At 44.3% G+C, this 23448-nt stretch overlaps 1 protein-coding gene across 1 annotated transcript in view; it reads right to left on the bottom strand.

Annotated features, from left to right (window-relative positions):
• clic4 (CLIC family member 4) overlaps positions 1 to 23448 on the bottom strand; it is a 70384-nt gene that overhangs the window by 29144 nt on the left and 17792 nt on the right. The window contains exons 6-7 of the mRNA XM_085142707.1: positions 15535 to 23203; positions 13411 to 13479 (exon numbers count right to left, since the gene is read on the bottom strand). Of these exons, the coding sequence (XP_084998833.1) occupies positions 23039 to 23203 (165 nt within the window). The 3' untranslated portion in view covers positions 13411 to 13479; positions 15535 to 23038. The remainder of the gene's footprint in view (positions 1 to 13410; positions 13480 to 15534; positions 23204 to 23448) is intronic.

Genomic DNA, 23448 nt, shown 5'->3' with positions numbered 1-23448 from the left:
CTTTTGTCTCCAAAGCTGTTTTCTTTTGGAGGATACGATTTGTAAAACATGGCCACACTTCGTGCTCACGGCTCCGCCCACCCACTTGTGAAACCTTTTGTTTACAAGGAGCAGCCAATCAGAAAAAAGGCTCAAAGAGAACATAAAAATAGAGCCGACAGTCTTCAGCTACTACACCGGAGTCCAGGAATGAACCATTATAGCCCCTTCAAAGGAACTCTTGGAGTGAAATGAATAAATCACACCTAGGTTAGATTAAAGTTGCATATTTACGGCCACATTGTTTGAATTTATTTGCTTAATTATAAAAACAATAGCACAGTGTAGCAGTACTCCTAGGCTTGTGAGGTGTTGTAGTTTAACAGGGCGAGGTGTTGAGAGTTAAAACATGGGGGGGGGGTACATTTTTACCCATCACATCAGCTGAGAAATGAAGAAGGAAAAAGAAAACCCTCATAAACATCCATGGGACCCGATTCCACGCCAGCACATTCTGATCCAGCAATTTCTGTACTTCTAACTTCTTCAGCTCACACAGAAAATACCACGAATGCCACTGTTTTCATCTCATAACCTTACATTTGCTGGGTTGTGCCCAGTAACCCTCTAATAATTCTCCTCCTCTCTCCCATTAGCGAAACTCTCGCTGGCAATTCCTCTCGCTTCCCAGAGGTTTGAAAACGCCTCAGCTGTCAGCGCGGTGGTACCCTGAGCGTAAATAAAACGCTGCTCAGGAATCCGACACCACCCTGGCAGCCTCCGTGTTAGCGCACGTCGGCAAGTCGTCACTTGTTAAAAACAATACAGGAGTTTGGAATGTCGGCGGCCTTTTTTAACCGACGGCGCGCTCGTTAATTTACACCGATGCCATCTGTTTGCCCCATTTGAAGCCGAGCCGTAAGATTAAACACTTGAGATGCCACCTTGCGGGGTGGTCTGATTTCAGATGTGGTTATCCTGACACCAAATACCCACAATTCTTCGCTCTTTAACTAATGCCACCTGTTGATGCGCCATGAAAGGCTTTCACTTTGTTTTTCACTAATTTTTCACTCTTTTGTTTCCTGTGTTTAGACTCTTTCATCCTTTCTTCTCGTTCAGCTCTCTCCTTTCTTTGCCTTTGTGTGGCTTCTGCTGCATGCGTGTATCTGTGTCAGGCCTTCTATGAGGGCAGCGCTGGCAGAACAACAGAGCCTCAGGATGCACACATGCAGCCTCGATACACACTGCATTCAATTAACTCTGCACACTCAAAGCATTTCCACGCAGACGCGCACAATCCCCCGCTGACAGATCTCGTGTCAGCCCTCCACCCAGACGGTCTGAGCTCCACTTTGCAGTACGAGTTCACAACAGCGCTTCCTCCAGGTCTCATCACAGAGAAGCGCTCTGCCTCGCCCCTCGCTGATCCCCCACCACTCAGGAAGCACAAAGAGAAAATGATAAGCTTTCAATTAGGCCAGGCTCAGGGGGATTTTACAGCTGTCTTCGCACACTCTGTGAGACCCGACTCTCTTGTCCACATGTGTGGAGCAGAGAGGCTCTCATCTGGCTCTGCCTTAGTCGTGGATGTACACGAGCAGAGCTGCTTTTTTCATCTTCTCTCTGCTGCTCCTCTTCCGAAAACTGTAACACTCCCGGAAAGAGGGGAAGCGTTTGCCTGGATCAGGCTGCCTGTCTGGATGTGATTGTAGTCAAAAGGCATGATGAATTGGTGCATAGCACAAACAAAACCACTTTTTAAGTGGGTAAAGTTGAAAAAATAGACGCATAACTTGCCCCATGGCGATAGAAAAGAATAACTAACGACTGCTTTGTTTATTCTGTTTGTTGCTTATTGGCCTCCAGGATTTTTCATCTTTATTCAAAAGAAAGACGATAAAACACTGAACTGGAAATAAGACACAAACAAAGAGAAACAGAGAAAGTTTCTCATGATAACAGCATCCGCTGTCGCTTCTATGATACCTGCATGCGAAACCAATTACAGCCTCTTCTGGAGCCACTAACAACCTCTGCCCTGAACCCGTGAGAAGCAGTGGGCCTGAACCGGCTTGTTTTGGGTGCCTGGTACGTTGGCCAACAGTCTATTTTCTAACCAGACTGGTGGTGGGAACAGCAACTACCGTCCAAAATCAGGGTTCCCACAGATTGACCGAGGAACACAAGGGCCAGGGGCTAAGAAACCACGAGAGCTGTGATGCAACCATTCTCACACAGAGCACTGCTTTGCTGGTGCAGAGTGGGATATGGAGGGAGAGATGAAGAGAGAGAGAGTTCTCGTAGTTCAGAAGGATCCCAGTGAAGGTAGTTTCTCATCCATGTCGAGTCTACAGAGACTGATCTTTGGAACCGGGCGACTCCCAGTTCCCACAGTGGAGCACCTCTCTGCGGGGCTGTACTGTAGGAGTCGGTTCCTGCTCAAAGCGGGAGGAACGGTCACAGTGTCAGATGGACCCGGAGAGCTGCCAGCACGACACTCTGCTGTGTGACCTCTTAACGAGCTGCTGATCTCATAGAAACACAAACAGATTCAGCAGCAATGGGAGACGCGTCGCTCTTTAAAGTCTCCCAAAGAACAATCTGTTAAATCAGCCGTGTCGCGCTTTAACCGCCTCCCTGGATGCATTGCTGGGAAATGTATGAAAACAATGAATAATTACAGTTTTTAGATCTCAACAAACCTTAGCAAAGGAAAACATGTGATGTCATCAGTGTACTGACAGCACCTGGAAAATATTTGGGTACAACCGAACATATTTTCCTAAGATATGTCAAGCTGTTACTCATCAGTTTGATAAATGGATGCTTCGTTATCTGTGACTATTTATGCTTAAAAAGAGGGGGAAATGTAAAGGTTAGGAGACGTGGGCCGTGAACAACACGATAACTGTTGCTGAATCATCATCATCACACTTTTGAAGCCAAGATGTGAAATATGTTCCTAATTTCAGCTGTGAGAATGTAACGATTACTTCTTTAATGCAAAAATGATCATCTGCAGATTTTTTGGAAATAAATTAATATTTTTTCTAACTTTCATTTTGAGGGAATTTGTGATTATAACATGAATCTTAAGAGTTTTGTTAACAAACCTGGATGTTGTTGAGCTTAACCTACCCTGAAAAATATCACACAATCGTAAGTGCCGACTGACAACATTTGCTGTCAGTAAACAGTGTTGGGAAGGTTACTTTTAAAATGTATTCCACTACAGATTACAGAATACATGCCCCAAAATGTATTCTGTAACGTATTCCGTTACGTTACTCAATGAGAGTAACATATTCTGAATACTTTGGATTACTTAATATATTATCATGCTGTTTACAACTACATGAATGTACTATTGCTGTGATTTATTACTGTTACTGAAGGTCCGCGGCTCCGAACCGTAGTAAAGGGACCTCTGGCTAATACGGTGGGTTCGTGTCGGGCTCGTAGCTGAAAACTAGCTTTACTTTGTTGTCTGGGTCAACTTTGCTAGCGAGAGACAGAGAGAGGCGTTGAAAGGCTGCTCCAACAGAACTTATTGTTTCAGAGGAAAACACGAACACGGTGTACAGTCGAGTCTTAATAGCTTACTTACAACTGGGCTCGTCAGGCTCTCTTCTTGGCTGCAGTGGTTATTATTATATTTACATGCTTCCAGCTCCCGTTTCTGCTCGATGACAGCTGTACTTTTCCTTTTTCTCCCTCCCTCGCTCACAGACACATAACGTGTATGGCAGTCCATTCTCCCTGCAGCACGGACTACACTGCCCATGATGCTACATTCTTTAGAGCTAAACCGTTAGCATTCCGCCTATTAGCTTAGCACAACAACAACAACAAAAAGGCCTCTCTCACCCAGGAAACACGCAGAGAGAGAGAGCGTCACCCTGTAACCATGGCAACCGTAACGCTGCCGCCTGGAACAACAGAACGTAGCTGTCAAACAAAACCCAAACAGTCCTGACCCGCCACAATACGAAACAGGGAAGTACCGCCGTGTAATCCATTTATTTCAACAAAGTAACTGTATTCTAAATACCACCTTTTTAAACGGTAACTGTAACGGAATACAGTTACTCATATTTTGCATTTTAAATACGTAACGGCGGTACATGTATTCCGTTACTCCCCAACACTGTCAGTAAACAAGAGGGAGCCGGTTTCAGTGCACTTCCCAACTACAATCAGCTCAGCAACAAATACAAACGTTTAGATTTGCAAGCAAAACTCCTTTATTCATATTTTAATATCGTGTTTATTTTACTTGCAAAAAAATTAAATAAAAATCACAGAGTCTATGGTGATTCTCTCAGGCCTGTTTTTCACAGCAGACCTGCTCTGCTTAACTGCACATTACAGACACGAAAATAACTCCACAGATGCAAAAAGCAATAATATAGCCTCCATCCTTCTGCCCATATTGCCAGTTGCATGTTTTTATGGTTTAACAGCCCCGAATGAAACTGAGACGTGATTTCGAACCACAGGAGTTTCTTTTAAGGCTGCAGGATGTTTTCTTTTTTCCTTCCGTGGTGGCAATTCACAGAATTTCACATTGCACGTCATTTACTGAGTAACGCTCATACAAAGACGTGCGATGACGCCGATAAGCGATGCTCGAAACACTCTCATGACTAAACTCGGTCATCTCATCACAGGAAACCAAGACATGCAAATGAATCAAAAACAGGAGGCCTTTATAGAAACCCATCAGACCACTGGATGGCCGACCTGTGGCTCAGTCCATGGTTAGAGGGTAATCTGGCTAAGACCACAGCAGCCAACTTTCATTTAGACGTCCTACTGGCTCGGCTGCAGATTGTCCTTTCTGCATAATGACCACAGCTTTCTGTGTCTAACCAATCTGCCCTTAATTTGATTAATTTGTCAAGGAGTAAAAGTAGAACATTTGACATGAAATGACGATCGTTTTTATTGATTGGAATAATGAAATGACATGCTTTTTAGTTTGATTTAGACGCTGCATTTTACCAGTGAACCAAAATATGTTTTTATTAAGAAAGTAGGGCAGCTTCCCAGAAACTACTCGTTGTTCCCATACAGATTCATGAGAATTGACACAATTTTTTTTTTTCTGTGCTTTTTTCTCACAGAGAAAATCTGAATAACGATCTGTACATGCAAACACTACTTCCTCTATAAAACAGGAAATTAATACGCACACACACACGCACACTATAGCTCTCTGCCAGGCTCATGGCAGGGGCTTTAGTGGGGGGAAGGAAGACGGCGAGGGGAAACGGGGATCCCTGTGGACCAGGTCTGTGTTCACTTGAGCAGGGGAACTTGCTAAATTGGTGGTTCACATACACACTTTCTATCTTTCTATCTCCCTTACTACTACTCCTTTTTTTTTAATCCATGTGCATAAACAGCGAGTAAAATGAGGATGATTGCTTAAGTCTGTTTTGGATCACGTGGGAACGTGGATGGCTGTTAAAAGCTGCACTGTCCCGTCCTTTCTTGCTCTCATTGTCTCCTTTGTAGGAAGCAGCAAAGTCAGTAATTCCTTTGCATCTCTACGTCTTATCTGTTATCTAATAAGTGGCTGTTAAGAAATCAGTGGGTAAAAATTGACACAGAGCAACAAGATTAAAGCATCTTTTTAAACATTACTAAATAATCAGTATTGCATTTCTTAAATCGTCATTTTCTCGTTTTATCGCTGTTGTGATTCTGGTGCTTTGATTGTCAAACATCATCAAAGCCAGGTGTGGATAAATCAAATCACTGCTGACACCCGATAAAATGTGAGCCATTGTTACCATTAGACAGGTGACGTGATTAAAAGCCATTACTTTGGTGTTTCCATCTCCAGCCATCAGTGTGTGCGTGGAAGGGCTCTGCTAACCAGTTCCCATGGTTCAATGGTTCCACTATAGCTACTGTGGATGTCCTCGGGGGACACCTCCCACTCGCTGGTTTGTTTTCATCCTTAATGGGAGATCGTGTTACACTCTTTATGGTGTGTGCATGTGAAGTAAACAGTCTGTCTGAGTGTGTGCTTTTCTTGTTTTCTATGCATGCACCTGTAGAACAAGGTGCTGTGTGTGTGTGTGTGTACACACACATGAGGTATGATGGCCTGCAGACACCAGACACCTTGATTTCTGCTCCTTTTGTTTTTGCCCATGAGGCAGAGGTGAAGATGAAGGAAGAAAAATATCTTTCAAGTATCTGGAGGAGTCTGTTTGGGAGCATTCAGATTTAGAAATAATTGCTGAGATATAACAGCCAAATGGGCCGTGGAACAAAGAGGGATTGTGGGGTTATGGAAAATGAAGCATTTACATTTGGGCCCTGGTAATGAGGGGGTTTTCCTGAGAGATGACAGCGAGGAGGAGGATCAGAGAGCGATGGAGGGGGAGGTAAAACAGAGAGAATGCATCAGATCAGGAGGTGGCGATCACACAACTGATCCCAGACAAGCTTTCTGGCTGTAAAGGCGTCTCCAGACTGTGACACACACTGGCCAAAGGATTGTGCGCACATGTGCATTAGTCATGAAGCATACAGGTGTTTGTGTTTTACGAGAGACCCCGTACCACACCGCAGCAGGGGCTGCAGCAGCAGAGCACGCCAAGGAGGATTTGGGCTCTTGGCACGTTCAGCCACGTTACGAGGCGCGGCCGTTTGGCAGGCCGGTCGCAGCGGGGCACAGCAGACCTGAATATAAACAAGGTTGGCCCCTGAAACGCCATCCATCAAACAGATCCACCGGGACGCAAAATCCATCAATCTCTCTCCTCGAGACCGACGCAGAAACAGATTATTGATGACATCCAGAGGAATATTAGAGTTTTTGGCACGTTCTGTTGCTAGGGTAGATTACCAGCTCTGACTGCTTTATTAAGATATAGTAGCCATTCATTGCTCACACTGGATTTCTCCTTACGTTTTCTTCTCCAGCCGCCATGTATCCTGTCAAGTGTGGCCCTGCAGTTTTATTTTTGTGGCTTTTGGAAATGCCCCCACTTTTCCGGCCCTGCTCCAATTTTCTTTAAATACAACCGTAATTGGTTTGATTTCCTACCTCCGGCCTGGCGGTGAGGGGGGTGGGGGGAGTTAGCGAGAGCCAAGGCAAAGGGAGCCCAGCCCACAGCAGGCGTGCAGCACGCTTGGGTGGCATTACAGTTGACCGGTACTATTATTCCTTCATTTAAAAGCTGTTTACGAGCATATCCTGAAAGCCTATCGGTGGAAAGCGACATAAATCGGCACAGAAAAACACTCTGACACACATAAGCGCACACGCTCTGACAGCCTTGACACCTGAGAGTGCCTAAAATTGGAAAATGTGCACATCGCAACTCTCCCCGACTTTTCTCGTTGCCAGCAAATCTTGCGACATTATCACAAAGGCATTCCAGCCTGCAAATCAAAACCAGCCTCCGACAAAAAGTCTTTTCTTTGCGAGTTCTCTCACGGGCAGACGGCGAGGAGTGTGAGTGTGCCGCTCATCAGGCAGGCGTGAGTAGTCAAAAAGGAAATAAGACGTAGCGTCTGGGAGAGTCCAAGTGGGCCCCTACTGATCTGCAGCCAGCACATTGTTCTGGACTTCTATTGTTTCCTTGCTTGGTTGGCAGACCGGAGAGCAGCCAGCCAGCGAGAGGCCGAGGTAGATTTATCCTCGTCTTGGAGCGCCACTCGAGTATGTCTGAGGTGGCGTGGTGAGGGGATAATCCTGCAAAATTACTGCAGACAATGCTCACGTCTAGCAGCAGAAAGCATGTGAAAGGAGAGAATGTGAGGAAGCTTAGCAAGTATCAAAAGATCATTTATATACAGTGCTGTGCAAAAGTCTTGAGCCACACTTCATTTCTTTATATTTTCACTATGGAAATGAATAACAGGCGCACCAACTGGAATCTAAATGAAAATGCGGCATATAAGGCAAAAATAAACTTTGTACAAATCGAATAAACTTGAAAGTCAATAACTGGTTAGACCTCCTTTATTCTTCAGCATGAACTCTCTTTTAGGAAAGCTTTCTTTCCGGTCTTCAGGAACGTTTCTCCAGGCTTCCCGAAGAATATTCAGAGGTCTTCCTTGGATGTTTCTGCGTTTTGTTCTGTTCTCTGTCAGGATGATCCCACACTGCTTCAATAACGTCGAGGTCCAGGCTCTGGAGGCAAATCCATGACTGATAGTGTTTTTCTATCCAGGTATGCTTTTACTACACTGGCAGCGTGTTTGGGATCATTGTCATGCTGAAGAAACGGAGCCAATCAGACACTTTCCAGATGTTGCTGCACAGTGCATCAAAATCTGATCGGACTTTTCTGCCATCAGATTTCTGTGTTGATAATTCCATCAATTTTGACGAGTCACCCAGGACTACAGGCTGTTTAGAGACATGCCTTTTAGATACTGTGTCCTTTTTTTGTCCTCTACTTGTCCACTTTCCTCTCATTTATTCAAGGACACACTCCACACCAGGCTGGGAGATGCCAGGTTTTCAGATAAGAGCTCTTTGGAAATCATCTCGCTGTTGCAAAAATCCTATTTTATGCTTGTCAATCTGTTTATTCATAGATTCAGCTAAAGAAACGAGGACAGATGTGTTTTGCAATGAGCCACCGGTGTCTGTTATCTGTAGATGCAACACTGGTTCATGCCCTGAGTGAGGCCTTTTTATGCTTGAATAATTCAAAGGTCAGTGTTAAGTGATATTTCTCTGAAAATGGACTGAAAAAGAATAAAAAAGCAGCCAAAGAAAATATGGAGAACTATTGCTCAAGAGCCATCCATCCATCCATCTTCATCGGCTTTATCCGAGGCCGGGTCGCGGGGGCAGCAGCCTAAGCAGAGAGGCCCAGACCTCCCTCTCTCCAGCCACCTCCTCCAGCTTATCCGGGGGAACACCAAGGCGTTCCCAGGCCAGCCGAGAGATATAATCTCTCCAGCGTGTCCTGGGTCTGCCCCGGGGCCTCCTCCCGGTGGGACATGCCCAGAACACCTCACCCAGGAGGCGCCCAGGAGGCATCCTTGTCAGATGCCTGAACCACCTCAGCTGGCTCCTTTCGATGTGGAGCAGCAGCGGCTCTACTCTGAGCCCCTCCCGGATGGCCGAACCTCTCACCCTATCTCTAAGGGAGAGGCCAGCCACCCTTCGGAGGAAGCTCATTTCCGCCGCTTGTATCCGCGATCTTGTTCTTTCGGTTACTACCCACAGCTCGTGGCCATAGGTGAGGGTAGGAACTAGGGATGCACCGATACCAATACTGGTATCTGGTATCGGGGCACACACATTTTATCGATACTGTAAAATGTGTGTGTACTCATACTCGTAAAAGTTAACCAATACCATGAACCGATACCAACTTATTTCATTAATCAGAGGGTGGCTTGTCATTTCTGTTGTAGTTTTCTAGATTGGCCACTAGGGGGACATCCCGCGCTAAACAGGCACAGGGTTAGGAGAGTGAGACTGGCGGCTCCAGATAAAAAAGAGAAACTGGAGGCTGCTGTAGCTAGGCTAAACAAAATGTCAGCAGTGTGGAACAGCCAACTTTAACTCAGGTTTTGGAAAAGCGTGTGGTTTTGTGGTCATTTTTATTAAGATTTTATTTTTTATCGGCAGAGAATAAAATAAAACGTCTGCATTTGTGTGTGTGTGGTAGAAGTATCGGTTTTTGTACTCTGTATCGGCAAGTACTCAGATCCAAGTATCGGTATCGTATTGGTTTGAAAAAATTGGTATCGTTGCATCCCTAGTAGGAACATAGATCGACCGGTAAATTGAGAGCTTCGTTTTTACACTCAGCTCCATCTTCACCACGACGGACCGCTGCAGCGTCCTCATCACTGCAGCTGCAGCCCCAATCCGTCTGTTGATCTCCGGCTCCGTGCTCAAGAGCACTTTATAAAATTGTTCTTAAAAGCAATTTATAAGAACAAAATGAGGCTTGTACAGTCCTGTAAATACTGCCCAATATCAAAGTAGACCCTGAGCAGCAACTGTCTGCAAAAATAAAGCTAAAGTGAAAGTGCCAACAACTGCAGTTCCTCTAATGTCCACTTGAGGCTGAATCAAGAAGTTCCCACATGTTTACCGTCTGCTACAAAACCTGTTTTGGCCTCTAAAGCAGATTTCACCCTTCATAAGAACTGTACTTTGGACTAATTGTGTTATTACTCACCCGTTCGGATTCAGTAGGGCTTAAAGTTTGGGGCATGGCCGCTTTGACTGACGAGTATGCCAGCACAGGCAGCTGTGGCTGCAAGTCGTTTGCCTGGTTTCACCTCCACTAACTTAAAAACAAAACAATCTGATAAATAGCAAGACGTCTGTGCGCTGCTTTGGTGTCTGCAGTTTTACATGCATGCTACTTAGCAACAAAGAAAACACCACGGCAGCTGCTGAAGAACCCGCGGGTGTCATCGTGCAGACCTTTCACATCATTTACATACAGTGCGTAAAGTCTGGAGGTTCTTATAGGCAATAAACATAAACAGACCACATGACTGAGCAGGTCTTAGCAGAAACTGGATCCACACAATGAAAAGCCTCAGCCTGCAGTAGAGGAGGTGTTAATTTTTACTGTAACCAGCAGGAACCCAGAGAAGAGCTGTTCGATGAGTCCAGGGCCAAACACAGCTTGTTAACATAGGATGGAGACAGTTGGGGAGTTTGTCTGTTTTATGATGGCTGATGAAAAAAGAAAACAGACACATTTCCAACCAAAGCAGGATTCTAGGTTATGTGGTCTAGCCACAGAAGAAATGGACCCTGGAGGCTTCCGTAGCTGGTGCAGAGAGAACACGGGGTCTTGTCCAAAAATGGCACAAGTGCGTGCACGCACATACACACGATGTGAAGCTTTCCCGGCAAGCGACAGTCATCTCGGTGGAAAAATATGGTAACCGATGCATTAAAGCTCAGGACTTTGAGGGATTGCAGGGACGCAGCGACATGCAGACCACACAATATCCAGGACTGATGGGTCAGTGCGGCAGCGTACGCCCACAGACTGTTGAAAGGGAATCAAACCAGTATGAGACGAGCTGTAAGCTGGTGTATACGGGAAACGTGTACAAATCAAAATACTAGCATGTTCACCATCAAAGCTAGACCTACCCAATAATTACAGAGATTTGAAACAGTGTAGGCCACAGCTTCTTTTACCAAAAGTAGAAGGACCTCGCTCCTAATAAACAACTTTTATAAAAACAAGATGCCCATAAAAGTAGAACCAGAAAACAACTCGGCAACACAAAAGCCTCTTTGAAACTGGCGACACGGGTCTGTTGCCATGTAGCACCAAACAACGCACTCCTCACCCCATTCCTATTGAGCCTCTTTCCCTACTTCGAGCCATAGCTCTCTCCTCATTAAGCGAACCATGCAAATGCCGAGAGCTCCTGGCACTTCTTCACGTTTGTCAGTGCGAGACAGGACTTTTACTGCTCACAGTTCCAGGACCCTGAAAGTTTACGGGGTGAGTGAGCCGCAGCTTTCACTGCTCAATCGAAACAAATTCCCCAAAGTCTAAAAGTTAATCCAGCTCTGGGCTTACCAGGAGCAATACAGCCAAATAAAAGCTCGAGATGACGACAGTAAACCAGCCTTCTGGCTTTCTGATCCAGACTGGTGTGTTCCTGATGAGCTGGCAGACCAGAGAAGTAACACCGACTGTCTTATTAATGCTTAAAGCATTCTGACAGAGCCTTTTGTTACTTACTTAAACCACGCTGCCTGCAACGACCTAATGGAAGTCTAAAAGCCATTAGGCTAGAGGGCTCAGCCAACACAAACCAAGCGCACAGACTATGAAAGAACAGCTAAGGGTAATCAATACATCTCCCCTCATCATCATCCTCCTGCTGCTGCTGCTTTCCTCCTCCAGTGTTAAAGCTAAATGTCATAGCATCGTCTATGCTTGCTGGCGTGTAAAGGAGACACTGGTTTAAATCAGAGGAAAACCAGCAATGGCGGCTGAGCAGCTGGAGAAAGGGGAGATCAGATTTGTCCATTAATGCTGGCTGCTCTTTAGCTGCTTCTCTGCACTCGGGCTTGCACTCTGGCATGCTTTTACCAGCTAGAAATCACAACAGAGAGGAGCGTTACTGTCAGCACGGGGCATGTGAGTGCAGCCTGTTGTCATTTTACCAAAGAGACATGGCAGGGAGGAGCCAGCTGGGGTGTTTCTCTTTAACAGGCATCTGCAGTGGCTGGCATGAAAAGAAAGCCTGAGCGCTGGAGACGGATGGCAGAACCAAAACTTCAAAGACCTCTTCTCCCTCTCTCTCCCCCTCGATGTGCTGTACAACTCTGAAAGAGAACCTGCTAGTTCACTTTAGCACAAAGACACGCACACACACATAGGTGCGCTGTCTGTTAAGCACACACACCTATGATTATCAAGACACCCAACAGACGTTTCCTGATTCCTTTAAAAATGACAAAAAACAACAGTAGTATGGTGCATTGGGAAAATACACCGTTCAGACACAGCATTAAACTAATGCACAGCCGCACAGACAGAGCATACCAGACAGGTATTTGCCGCAGGCTGTGATACACTAAGGTAGCATAAACTGGGAGGTAAATGTGAGGAGCGAAGGTCAGGGTGTGGCTGCTGACAGAGCAAAGCCTTTCATGTCTAATAGTTTTTTCCCCGTCACAGACAAAATAAAACAGACCACTATTGTAGTCCTATAAAGAGACTAAACAACATGGACAAAAGCTGCTTGAGGCAGCAGAGCTGACGTCACAAGGTGTCTTTTAAGTACTGAGGAGGGCTCTCTGCCCCCCTTTTTCTCTTTAAAAACATCTCCTGTAAAAGACAAACATCTCTCTTTATTCTTACACACACACACAACTTCTTGTGCTTCCTGCAAAAAAGTGCTGACTATGTAAAAGAGATAAGAAAGAAACCCCGGGAGAAGAGTCTGTGCCAGCTTTCTGAGGTCCCCCTGTTTTGGCTTACTGTGGTTGAGCACCCTCTAGTGGTAGTTAAGGTGAAAGTCACATCTGCTTGGATTTGCCTCCCAGAACCCCTCACTGTGCCTCTTTACCAGTCAACAGCTGCAGTTAACCGCAGCCCTGCCACAGGGTGTGACTGCAGGACCCAGATGGGGTGAGTGGTGAGCCGGGGAAGGGGGTTAGGCAGCTTTTTGTGGGACGCCCAAGGGGTCCACCGCATTCCCCTATCTCCCCACCACAGTAGCCAAAAAACCCTGGAGAGAGAAAGCCAACTACCACGTTTTAATGAGGGCTAAAATAAACAATGCAAGCACACAAAATCCACCCTGACTGGTTGACTGTAGGCACTGGAGAGGTGCAGATAAGCTGGGTTGTTACTCTGTGGTCTAAAAACTCGAACTCAAACTAAATAATGGGTGCCAGCGTTTGTGTACTGAATGGAAACAGACGAATAAACACATGTGTACCTGTGGTGCTGCTCAGACATGCAGACAGCCGAGATGTTCCTTCAGATGTCCATCTGATGATTTCTGCTCCTGTGCACAACAAGAGAGGAAATGATTTATATCATGAAAACACATCAGCAACATTTGTTCCTGTAAAATAAACTTGTTTAATTGCACACAAATATCTAAAAAATACTATCCTACTTGAACCAACTACACTAACAATATGTGGCTTAAACATTTTGGGGTCACTAATAAAACCAATCCGCTTACATTAGTTATTATAGTATGATATTATGTTGCTTACACTGATCTTCTAATATTTTCAGACCCATTATGCTCATTTCCACCTCCATATTTTTATTCTGGGACTCTACTAGAGCAGCTCTGCATGATCGACAGTTTCAAATAATCCGTATTTATCATTATTTGTCTTGTATTTAGTTGTCTTTTTGCAGACTGGGTGTGGATGACTGGAGAGAAAAATATGAAGTCAAAATAAGTTGAATAAATACAATTTTTGTTGCTAAAAGAAACAAAAAAGCATCTGCTGATATTATCACGCTGACTGTAATGTTCTTAAAGAAAACTGCCCGAGCACTCGGACCCAGTTTTACTGTTAATGGTTGATAAAAGGTGTGGAGTGTTGGTCATGATTCCTCTTTTACACCAACCTCAGCGTATATAAAAGGTGCCGCAGAGTCGCAGACAGAAAAAGGAAGATTTTGGATGCAACAGTGGGAAAATAAAATATATACAGAGGAGCTCCTGATCCTTTGCATCAAGAGGAGCCAGCTCAGGTGTATCACATGTTCAACATAATAATAATAATAATAATAATAATGGATTGCATTTATATAGCGCTTTACAATTGCACTATTCATTCACTCTCACATTCACACACTGGTGGAGGCAGCTACAGGTGTAGCCACAGCTGCCCTGTGTGTGTGTGTAAGAACATGAAGGAAAATGTGGGGCAAAAACAGGTTTCCCAAGCCAAAAATCACTCAAATATATTTGAAACCAGTTTTTAAAGTGGAATTTCACTGGAGAAAATACATGTTTGTCTATAAGATGGCCATGAACAGGTAAAGAATATCATAAAAGGGAATTCACTGCCAATCGTGTATTTCCAGCTCAGGCTTTCTTTTCATGCCAGCCACAACTGCAGTTAAACAGAAACATCCCAGCTGGCTCCTCCCTGCTGAAATGACAATAGACTTCTCTCACATGCCCCTTACTGACAGTAAAGCTCCTCCTCGTTTTGATTTCTAGCTGGTAAAAGCCTCCTGAAGTGCAAGCCAGAGTGCAGAGAAGCCAGGAATAAATTACAGCCTCAGTTTCTTGCTCTCAGCAGACAGGAGTGGCACTCGGTGTGGCCTTCTGCTGCTTCAAGGTTTGACGTCTCGTGCTTCAGAGATGCTCTTCAGCATTCCTTGGTTTTATTTGAGCTACTGTTGCCAAAAAGCAACCTAAACAGAAGGTCATTCTCCTCTGACTGCTGGCACTGGATACCTTCTGTTTTTAGGACCATTCTCTGTAAACCCTGGACGTGGCTGTGTGGGGAAATCCCAGCAGATCAGCAGATTCTGAAACATTCAGACCACACACTCAGAGTCTCCTCCATCCTGACGCTCAGCTTCAGCAGGTCACCTTGACCCTACATGCACACCTGACCGCACTCAGTTGTTGCCATGCGATTGGCTAATTAAGTATTTGCATTAAGAAGCACTGGAACAGGTGCATCTAATAAAGTGGCCTCTAACTTTTTGTAGCCTTGCTTGCAACAGTATTAACTTCCCCGTACTGTATCTTTGGGTGAACTGCACCTTTAAAACACGTGAATCATTTATTACAGTCTTCACACTGTTAGTTTGGTAAATTGCCAAAATATTGATATTTATTACATGTGAAAGCCAAATAACGAGCACTGCGCTCGAGTTTCGCGCTTTCCTGCAGTGTGCCACTCCGCATCACTCTGAGCGTATTGACGGTTTTTTCCAGGCCTATCAGACATGAGTAACTTACCACTAGACAAAAAAAAGAAAAAGGAAAAAAGTTTCTGTTGGTGCCAAGAAAGACATGCAAGATGATGGGTCAGTGACAGCTTCTAGGAGTGGAAGACGTTTGGCAAGAAAAGCGCACCTTGTTGAAGGATCAGCACGCCGGGTCGGCGCTCCTGTTAACCAGCCGCAGACGACGGAGGGTTTTAAAGGAGGCGAGCTCATGCCAGCATATTTTCTGAATAACATTAGTGTAGATGTAAGGAGCAGATAAAGAGCATGGAAAGCATTATGGGGGCTGTGAGGTCTGCAGTACTCGAGAAATGCCTGAAATTCACCGCAATCCAACAACAGCAGCAGCAACAGCGCGGGGTCTGTGCCAGGATGGCAGCAGCGCCACACTTTCTGCTCATTGTTGAATACACTCGCACAGCCGCAGTTTAAACCACGTGCAACGACGTGTTGCGCAGTCATCTCTGGACAAAATGGCTTTTCATAGCAGGCAAAGCACAGGTGGAACTAATAACATTAATTATGATTGTGTTCCATATATATGTGCCAGTATCCCGGAGCTCAGCCAGCATGCAGGTTGCAACTGGCTCACCTGAGTGGAATACAGCCACTATTAATGTTATTAGTTCATTTACAAGTCACACTCTGGTTTACAGTGTGTTTAGACAGCTAAGACACCCTATTAAGGCGTGCCCGACTGTTGTTACAGAAAAATAGGAAATGCATACTTTCAGAACCACATAATTATAATTATTGTAATCGCTACATAGTACTGGTGCTTAGTGTTCTTCATGCATTGGCTTCACACATCAGAGCCTGGACCTCACAAGCCACCGAAAAACCAAAAGTAGAAAGGTTGTTTTGTTTTGCTTTCATATGTTCCTGTAATGGAAATAGAATAAAGTCAGTCTTTATTTTACTACAATCACATGTCTGGTGGTCACTTTATTAACATGTTTGGAACCAAAATCCACGTCTGCTTGTATCATGTTGTTATTTTTGCTGTTTTATAGTTTTTTTATTTACTGTTTAATGTGTTAGGAAGCATATGATGACCAGAAGAATAATGCTGCCTTGTTTCACTGCATGATATAAACTGTGGTTTATTACAAATATGCAGCAGTGTATTCTTGTCTTGGTCTGCCAGCAGGCTTCTGTTTGAGATCGCTGAATCGAACATGTTTGTTTGGCCCCCTAAAGCTCAACCCAAGAAAGGTTAACTCAGTCTGATGCTGGCTGATGGCACCTTTGGGCCACACTGAACACTGTGCAGTTTCTCCTTTAGAGCTAAAGCGATCACGACAGAGGTCAGATCATTTGTATACACGTGAGCATGAATACTATGACACTGTAAGTGCAAACAGCAGTGTTTGAAGTTTTATTTCAACCCATCTGTATTATATGCAGTCCACTTTGGCGTACAGTGACAGCAAAATGCCCAAATCATCAACCTTCGTGCTGGCAGCTGGTATGAGGTGTCTCCACTCTGGTCTTGTCTGTCCAAAGTACATTATTGCAGAACTCTTTGTTTATTCAGATGCAGCTTTACAAACCTGTTTAGTCTTTTTGTAACTGTACCATTATGAACTTTAGGATGTATCCTGCTAACTGAGGCCTCAGAGCAGCACTTTGTTTTTTGCAGTTTCTCCGAGTATGGCACGGTCTGACCTTGGGGTGAATTTGCTGGGATGTCCCCTCCTGGGTAGGTTGTTGACACACACCTGAAGCTTCCAGATCTACAAACAGACAACATTTCTGTTTTGATGGAGATGCTCACGCTTACTGTTGCTGATTATTTAATAAAGTGCACTTGATTTGTAGCAGCTGGCTGCCAGTTCCTGTTGTTTCCTATGGAAGCAGTAAAGGTGCGTGTAGGATTGAATAGAGTCCTGTTGAAATGTACTTCTTCACAGGACTGTGCATGTTTCATTTAGCGCTCTGTTTGATATTTCTACGACTAAAATCCAGTAAGAGCAAAGATTCATGGGACTGCTTGAATGTGTAACTTTAAATCCTGCCACAAACTGGACACCGTTACCCCGAGTGAGTATTAAGGTTCATGGTTGTTGTTTAAATGTTGGGCAAACCAGTGCTTCTGTAACCGTGCGGTGTATGGGGCACAAGAATGAAACAAAAGCTGAGATTTGAACGCATCATTTAAATATTGTGTGCAAACACTCGTAACTTTTTAAAGCAAACGCAGGCTATTCATACTGACAGTTTATTACAAGCTTTGGTGAACTAAGGTGAGCGTTTAACTTACTGACAACCCTTTAAAGTCTAATATTTTACACCACAGCAGTGTTTCTGGGCAATACTCACAGCAAAAAGCAACAATCTCGGGTTCTCGTGGCATATAAAATGTTCAGGTCTGTGTCCTGTCAGTCAGCAGGATAAATCAACTACATGGAGCCACATCAAGTGTCAGGTGCACAGAGTCCATATGCAAAGAAGGTTTTTAACACATTGTAGGTCCAAAACCCAGTTGGGATATCACTGTGTACCCTTGAGCGAGCTACTTTACCAGTGTAAATATTTAGTCAGCTGTATAAATGGGTGTCGTGTAAAACCTGCAAATTGAACTGGCAGTGCTGGGAAACAGTCAAAGCTTACACAGCTGATCGAGTTAACGTGTTAAAGGTAAAACAGAATGGGGCAAAACTAAAGCTTCAATGAATAATAGATGGGGAAGTTTTCTCACTGAGACAAAGAAAGATCCAAGATTATAAATGTAGTGAGTGTGTCTTTGTAGTTGACGTGCTGGCTGCCTCACACGGTGTGTAATAAAGAGAAAAACACACAGATGCACACATGCATGCATGCCTGACCTCGGTCTAATTCTAACCTTAACTTGGAAAGCAACTCTTAGCCCTCGAACACCTCTTTGAAGCTCGCTCCAAAAAGCAGAACTCTCCTCACTTTCCAAAAATGTCCTCAAGGTCTAAAACTCAAACGGCTCCTTACGAAGATAGACTTACAAAGCCGCACATTCCCAGTCTACATGTTTGAGAAATAACATTCGGCCCTCCCGGCCTCACCTTCATTACCCAATTACACTAATACACTCGCTGTGCTTGTAATGATTGTGTGGTCTGAACGATAGCCAGCCTTGTTGTGTTGGTTCTTACCTCACACACACACACCAAAACACACATGGACACACACACATCTGTCTGTTTGCATCTGGGTGGATTTCCTGCCTGTGAATTACAAGTGGAGTCCGTGTCTCAGCGCTCACCAGTGAGCAGGCGGTTCATGAATCTCTGAGGCTGAAACATGACACTTTAATGAGCTGGAGGGCATCCAAAAATGTTACGCCCCCACACCTTTTTTTTTTTCTTCTCTTGCGAAAGTTTGGCTGCAATCAGCCCTTCAGAATGGGCTTGTTTATGCGTAGGAACAGTAGGGAATTGGCTGAAAACATCACCAAGTTTACTGCAAATGGGTGTCTTTGGGGGGGGAGGTGGAAGCCACAGTGGGCGGACACCCACATGACACATTCCTTGCAGAAGAACAGAGCTGGAAGCAAACATGTTTTGGTGCAAGGATTCCTGTAAATCTGTGTGTCAGATCTCCAAATCCTGTAGACTCACAGCAACATATTTGAAGTTAAAGCAAATAGATATTTTTTATTATCGTGCCGAAAACAAATTCCTGCTGAACTTAATTTGATTTCATTTTTAAGAGTTAAAAACGTCAAGCCGCCCTGTACCTCTGTGGGATGCTTGGGATGTTTTTGTGCTACCGGTTCCAGTCATTCAGATGTGGATTTCCTCTCTGGCAGAGGCACACATCTGTTTTTGTTAAACACGAGTAAGCGGAAAATAAAACTAAATGCGATACCTCAAAATTCCCGTTCAGGCCTTATTCACAGAAGGCTATAAATGGTTCCATAACTGCTACATGTCTACTTTTATTGCAGTGAAACTTTATTCTCACATCACAGCAACACGCAGAGAGACATTCGTCACACCAGGAAAAGATAAATAATAACATAAATCTGCTGCTAATGTGAAATCAGGATCCTGATGCTGTGCACCTGGACAAACTGTGGTGCCGATACTGTGTTTTGTTCCAGGGTAAGCTGTTCGTTGGCTGTGAGAAAGCTTGTTTTCACTGTAGAGAAGAAGCTGGACCACAATGTTTGTAGTGTATTCAATATTCTTCATCATAGTCCAACATCAGACAGGTCAGACCAAAGGTGAGAGTGCCAAGGACCTTACATAATAAAGCTGGTAAAAAGCACCAAGTTAGACCTCTTCTACTTTGGGTTGCTCCCTTTAGAGGTCGCCACAGTGGATCTGCCTCCATCTCACCCTATCCCAGCATCCTTTTCTGTCACCCCAACCCTCTGCATGTCCTCCCTCACTGCATTCACGGATCTTCTCTGCAGTTTTCCGCTTGTCCGGTGTATCCACGTTCTCTCTTCTGCACATCTCAGCCTCGTCTTTCCATCTTAGCCTCCAAACCGCTCAATCTGAGATCTAATATCAAAAATACTGAATCCTAGTTTCCCCTTTTCTCTCAGCTGCTCCTGTTGGAGGTCATCGCCACAGCAGTATCATTTTCCATCTCTCCCAGTTCTCTGCATCTTCCACTGTCACACCAATCATCTCCATATCCTCTGTCATGACACCCATAAACCCCGCTTTGGACTTTTTTCCCTGGCAGCTCCGTCTTCAGCATACCAATAATGACTCCTCCACACTTATCCAGAGCAACTCAATATCACCTCTCTTAGTTTTTCCCCTCTGATATAATCATTCCTAATCCTGTCCATATTTACATTTCCAACACAAATCTTAACATCACTAAGTCAGCCGCCTCCATCTTTCCCTCCTCCCTTTTTCTTAAATGGCACCGTTTCCAGCACAGCCGCTCTCATCAGTGTGACCCCGAGTAGAAGAACTCATCGACCGCTTTACAGCTTTACAACATATTTCCATCTGTATTTCATTTCTTTGGAGCTTGTTTTTAATTGCCTTAAGGAACAGTAGACCTGCATAGATTTTTCATCTTTTGTTAAACACATTCAATTTTATTTATACAGCGCCAAATCACAACAACAGTCGCCTCAAGGTGCTTTATATTGTAAGGTAGACCATAATAATACATACAGAGAAAAACCCAACAATCATATGACCCCCTATGAGCAGCACTTTGGCAACAGTGGGAAGGAAAAACTCCCTTTTAACAGGAAGAAACTTCCAGCAGAACCAGGCTCAGGGAGGGGCGGGGCCATCTGCTGTGATTGGTTGGGGTGAGAGAAGGAAGACAGGATAAAGACATGCTGTGGAAGAGAGACAGAGATTAATAACAGATATGATTCAATGCAGAGAGGTCTGTTAATACATAGTGAATGAAGAAGAAAAACTCAATGCATCATAGGAATCCCCCGGCAGCCTACGTCTATTACAGCATAACTAAGGGAGGATTCAGGGTCACCTGGTCCTAATCTTGAAAGTAGAGATAGTGTCTGTCTCCCGAATCCAAACTGGAAGCTGGTTCAACAGAAGAGGGGCCTGAAAACTGAAGGCTCTCCCTCCCATTCTACTTTTAAATACTCTAGGAACAACAAGTAGGCCTGCAGTGCGAGAGCGAAGTGCTCTGATAGGGTGATATGGTACTACAAGGTCATTAAGATAAGATGGGGCCTGATTATTTAAGACCTTGTATGTGAGGAGCAGGAGTTTGAATTCTGGATTTAACAGGAAGCCAATGAAGGGAAGCCAAAACAGGAGAAATCTGCTCTCTTTCTAGTTTTCACACACATCTTGTCCTCTTTTTCATTCCAGCACGTCTAGAGTGACGTTAGGGCTTTAACTACGCTTTTTAAATTCATCTTCCTGTTAAAAGAGGGCTCTTCCTCTCCACTTTTATCACCATAGCAGATCTTCACACTGATGGATTCAGACTGTCTTTATGTTACAATATAACGTTTAAGTGAATTTAGCTAGTTTCATTTGGTGTGGGATGTTGCTTTGGGCTGTGAAATGTAACTGAAACACTGATGGTTTAAACAAACACACAAGCCCCGAGTGCCAATAAGAAGTTTATTTAATTCAGTCAATATTGTTAAAAAACAAAAAAAAACAAAACCCAAAAACAATGACATAGCTTGGATATTTTCTTGGTACAACGCCACACTCACGTTGTCGTGAAATGATATCGTAAAACAAAAATCCTTCCTGCGAAACATCTGCAGAGAGAAACGAGTAAGGCAAAGAGGAGATGCTTTCTCTAGTGTTCAAATCCAAGCAGGCAAGAAAAAGGCCCACGTTTCCTTCAAAGGTTCAGATGAAATGCTTTAAATTTACAATCTGAGCAATGAAAACAAATATTTACAATTCCCTTTCCATCAGATTTGTTTTATAACAAATTCACGAAAGGAGAAAAAAAACATGGCGAATGGGAGAAAACAAAAACAGGTTTTGCTTTATCCACACTAAAGCACTTTTTGGAGCTACTACATTCACTACCTCGGAGATCGATCTACATACGGACTGATGACAGAAATCTGCACAGCTGTTCCTTCATTGCTACTCTCCTCTATTCTTCTTTTTTTAGTCATAAATATCTTTAGAGTTGCTTTTCGTGGTGCTCAACCCAACATTAGTGTCCTTCAACCTGTGTGTTATGAAGCAGGAGACGGTGAGCGTGTGTGGTTTCTTCATTTGTCATCCACAGTGAGACCAGAATAATGTGCCCCCCCCATTTTTGGTTCATAACATATAATCCAAACTATGGCTACAGTAAGCACGATGTGTTCGATATGAGAAGAAACTCTACTGATTAAAACAGCCGCTTTCAAAGGCAATAATAAGCTACATACAGGTGAATATTTCTTAGACCTCAAGCTGCATTTTTCCTGCTGTTACTTCTGCGAGCAGTACGGGAAATTTCCTACAGTTCTACCGAGCTACGAGACTTGTGCCCACTTAGGGCAGTGAGGAAATCAGAGCATGGTTGCCAGGTAGATTTACCTGCAGTTACAAATATTCTCATTTATTTTAAACAGCTCAACATTAAAATAAAGCATCTCTCAGTTGATATGTCGACCACTTAGGTTTGGATTAGCTTCTATTTTAACCTGTCAAATACTTGAGCCAGAAAACACTGAAGCGTCAACACTGTTTACATAAACAAAGATGAGGGGAAAGAAAAAAAAGCTTCTTAGTCTTCAGAAATCCAAGAAACGGACGACAGTGAAATTTAAACAGACGACAGTGAAATACCAGCGTGTGGCCTTTCCCCTCGCGTGCGGAGGAAAGGTCAGCTTGAAGGTCACTTATCAGGCATCGACAAGCACTGACGTGCACGCCTGGCTGCTTCTCCGTCGCCTCACAACATTCATTGGCAAATGAAAAACAAAAAGCGATTAAAGGGGACAAACATGAGCGAGGGTGATTCAACTAAACAGACCTTCATAATGACCGGAAGAAAAAAAAGAAATGAATGACCAAGGGTTCATGCATGAGTTCACTCTAGATGAGGAGAGAAGGAAAAGACGTCCAAAGTTGTTGTTTTTTCCTTTTTGGTGAATGAGCACATCAGTCCCGGTGCCGAGGATGGGGAGGTGCAGGGGAGTAGAGAGGTGGTGAAGGGGTGGAAGGAGGCGGTCGCGGCGGAGGAGCTCATTTGACCAGCCTCTTGGCTACGTCTGCGTAGGCGATCTCGATCTCGTTGTCGCTGGGGCAGGTGTTGGTGAACTCTTCGCGCGTGTAGGCGTTGTTCAGGTACTTCCAGATGCCCGTCATCTCTTTGGGGATTTCGAAGCCTCTGTACTTCTTAGTCACCACCTGAAAGAATGACATGAGTCATTCAATCACACTGTTGATGCACAAGTTCCCAAAACTCCACAAATATGACACATTAAAGGTTAACTGTTAAGATTCACCAAGGGAGCCGGGGTAGCTGGGTAATTTTTGAAGCAGAGCAGTGAACAGAACGCATAGAGTGGCAATGGCACAACTTCTGATGATGCGCCAATATTTGCTAAAGCATTTTAATATATAACCTGTGGGAAAATGCTTTTAGTATTTTC

Source organism: Neolamprologus multifasciatus, chromosome 19 (genome assembly GCF_963576455.1).
Source record: "Neolamprologus multifasciatus chromosome 19, fNeoMul1.2, whole genome shotgun sequence".
Lineage (NCBI taxonomy): Eukaryota > Metazoa > Chordata > Actinopteri > Cichliformes > Cichlidae > Neolamprologus > Neolamprologus multifasciatus.
This window is presented reverse-complemented; position numbering and strand designations above follow the sequence as displayed.